This window comes from Volvox carteri, assembly GCF_000143455.1.
Source record: "Volvox carteri f. nagariensis unplaced genomic scaffold VOLCAscaffold_76, whole genome shotgun sequence".
NCBI classification, from domain to species: domain Eukaryota; kingdom Viridiplantae; phylum Chlorophyta; class Chlorophyceae; order Chlamydomonadales; family Volvocaceae; genus Volvox; species Volvox carteri.
Genome location: NW_003307619.1, coordinates 95290 through 97886, shown reverse-complemented (window position 1 = coordinate 97886; position 2597 = coordinate 95290). Strand labels below are relative to the sequence as shown.

At 57.3% G+C, this 2597-nt stretch overlaps 1 protein-coding gene across 1 annotated transcript in view; it reads left to right on the top strand.

Moving 5' to 3' along the window:
* Positions 1–1130: 1130 nt before the first annotated feature.
* The window catches only part of VOLCADRAFT_98713 (uncharacterized protein), a gene marked incomplete at both ends in the record, with an annotated part of 5638 nt that continues 4171 nt past the window's right edge, over positions 1131–2597 (top strand). Inside the window, 2 exons of the mRNA XM_002957595.1 lie at positions 1131–1354; positions 2064–2196. Coding sequence (XP_002957641.1) covers positions 1131–1354; positions 2064–2196 — 357 coding nt within the window. The remainder of the gene's footprint in view (positions 1355–2063; positions 2197–2597) is intronic.

The window sequence follows — 2597 nt, the reverse complement described above, 5'->3', positions numbered from 1 at the left end:
CACGCACCCACCCGNCCGCCCGCCCATCCATCCATCCATCCATCCATCCATCCATCCATCCATCCATCCATCCATCCAGCCAGCCGCATATGCAAGTGAGTACGTGCGAGGGAACCTCCGGGCCAAACAACTGACTTCAATCCGGGGAACGTCGGTTGAGTGGGATATGCGGTTTGGTTTCGGAACCTCTTGAAGACGCCGGGGAGCTAGGGGAGGTGGAGGTGGTGGTGAAGGGGGACTTTGCGCCGTCCCCACACATTTCTCCCCTGGCCAAATTTCCCAACACCAGTGGTCCGCGAAGGGGGGGTATCAGTCAATCAAATTCCGACATCGTGTATTATATGTTGTTCAGCACACGACGATGTAAGAGTAGGTAAGAGGGGTAAGAGTAGGAGTGTCCTCTAAAGCGGGGTAAGAGTAGGGCGTCCCTTACAAGCTGCTTCGGGGCCGATAGAGTCGGTTGCGGTGTTTGGGGCCCCCGGAGGCTAGCACACGACCCGTTGACCGCCAATGGGCAACCCGCATCCCGTGTACGAACCCCCAGAAGCGGTCCTCACAGTGGCTTAGGCGCTGCGAATCCAAGTCCGAAGCCCCTTGCCATGTTCCAGATTTGCCGGTTGGCCGCGAGCCGTGCGGGCTGGCGAGCCACAGTCGCCGCTCGCCTCAAGGTTGCCATCCCATGCGCACCGCACATCGCCATCCTCGCGAGTTGTATGGCTATAAATTATAATAAGGACGCCAGAGTTTGTCGTTTGGCGCACCTCACAGGTATGGCGCAAGTATACAGGCCAGTCCACAGAACTTACAAAAGAGTCCTAGCCACCGGAAAGGGCAAACTAAAGTGATTCTCACAGCTGGATGGCTACTAGCACAATATAGCATGCGTTAGAATCACGATATTAATGGTAGTTGGAAACGTTCTGCTGGCATCGACCCTCGCTCCAGAACCATGCCTATGTTTTCATCGCCTAACAGCGCTTCCTTTCCAGAGAGTCGCCTTGCGAAGGACAGTTAGATAGGAAACAAATGCTGTCCTAGCTTTGGCCGTTGCCTATTCAACGCATTACCATCCCAAACCGGTTCTGCGAACGTTGGCGCTGCAGTCGACTTGCAACGACTGCAACCTAAAAATGCAATACCAATGCGTGGGTCGCCTGGGACGGTCTATGGCCCCTTGGCACACGTCGCGTCCACCGACACTCCGACGAGTGGTCATCGCTCGCGCCAGCCCTGAGAAGAGCAGCACCGACGAGATGAAGGGCGGACTGGACCCCTACTTAGAAGTTGCCGTTCCCAAGGACCAGCGACCTGTGAATCAGCTGGCGGAGTTAAAACAAGACCCGCTCTACAGTTGGTGAGTTGGTAGATGGCGTGTGGAGCTCAACGGCCAGGCGTGTGGCCCTGGGCCCCTGCCGCGCTGGGGAACCTGTGCGACTGACTGGTCTATTAGGAAGAACCCTTAAGACTGCATCGCCAGGACGTCAGGTACATTTTCCTGTTTGGCATGTGGATGGATGCCGCGCTGAGGCCACGAAAGCGGCCACTCGCATTGGGTTATGTAACCCTAGGGCCGGATGATGGCAGTGGCTCAGACCCTGGGAGAGATGACATGGAGACATAACTCGACAAACAGGCCGCCTCGGATACAACCTCGGTACTCAATGTGGAGATGTCTGAGCCTCTCCCCATCCACTGAGAACGAAGGGTCGAGGGGGAGCGTGCGTCACAGCACTCGCATGACCCCCCACCACGAAGTTCTGGGCGGGGTTGGAAGGGGCTCTAGGGCCCTAGCTGCTGCTAGGTGGTGTGAAAGGCCGCTTGGGAAGCAGCGGTGGCGGCGGTCACGGTCCCGACAGCTCCGGCCACTGGTCTGGACGTTGAGTTGGACTAGTGACCGCCCGCCCGTCAGTTGCGGAGACATAGTCCAGGGACGGATCTCGTCTCGAGCTCGAATTCACATCACATCACATCACATCACACCACATCACACCACATCACACCACATCACACCACATCACACCACATCACACCACATCACACCACATCACACCACATCACATCAGGATGAACTGCGGGACAGCTCATTCTGCGTCATCTGCGATGTTGACCTATCGGCTTCCTCGAGTGGAGCCAACCCGTGTTTGGGTTGTTCGAGTTACGTGTCCCACATTCCGTGTACCCCCCACCCGTGTGCGTGTGCGTGCGTGTGTGTGCGTATGTGTATCCCACTCGAACCGGCGATGGCGGGTGCGGGAGGTGCCTGTCGGTGGGGAGTGGTTAGGGGATCTCCGGCACTGCTGTACGGCTCTTCTGCCGACTGTTGTGCCGTACCGGTACTGTATGTACCTGAAAACTGCTGTCGTTGCTGTGTGACGATGATGTTACTGTTGCTAACTAGCACTGCTGCCGCTGCTGCCTCACCGCCCCTTGCGTGATTGTTGACGATGACTTATGATGGTGGGCATCATCATCACCACCACTGTGTTTTCAGGGGTGCTCTGGCTCCCGGGGAGTACGTGAAGCGGCTGGCGGGGGTGTATGCGTTCTTCTTCGCCTTCGTGGGAGGACCCATCGCCTATCAGACGTTCGAGCCCAGG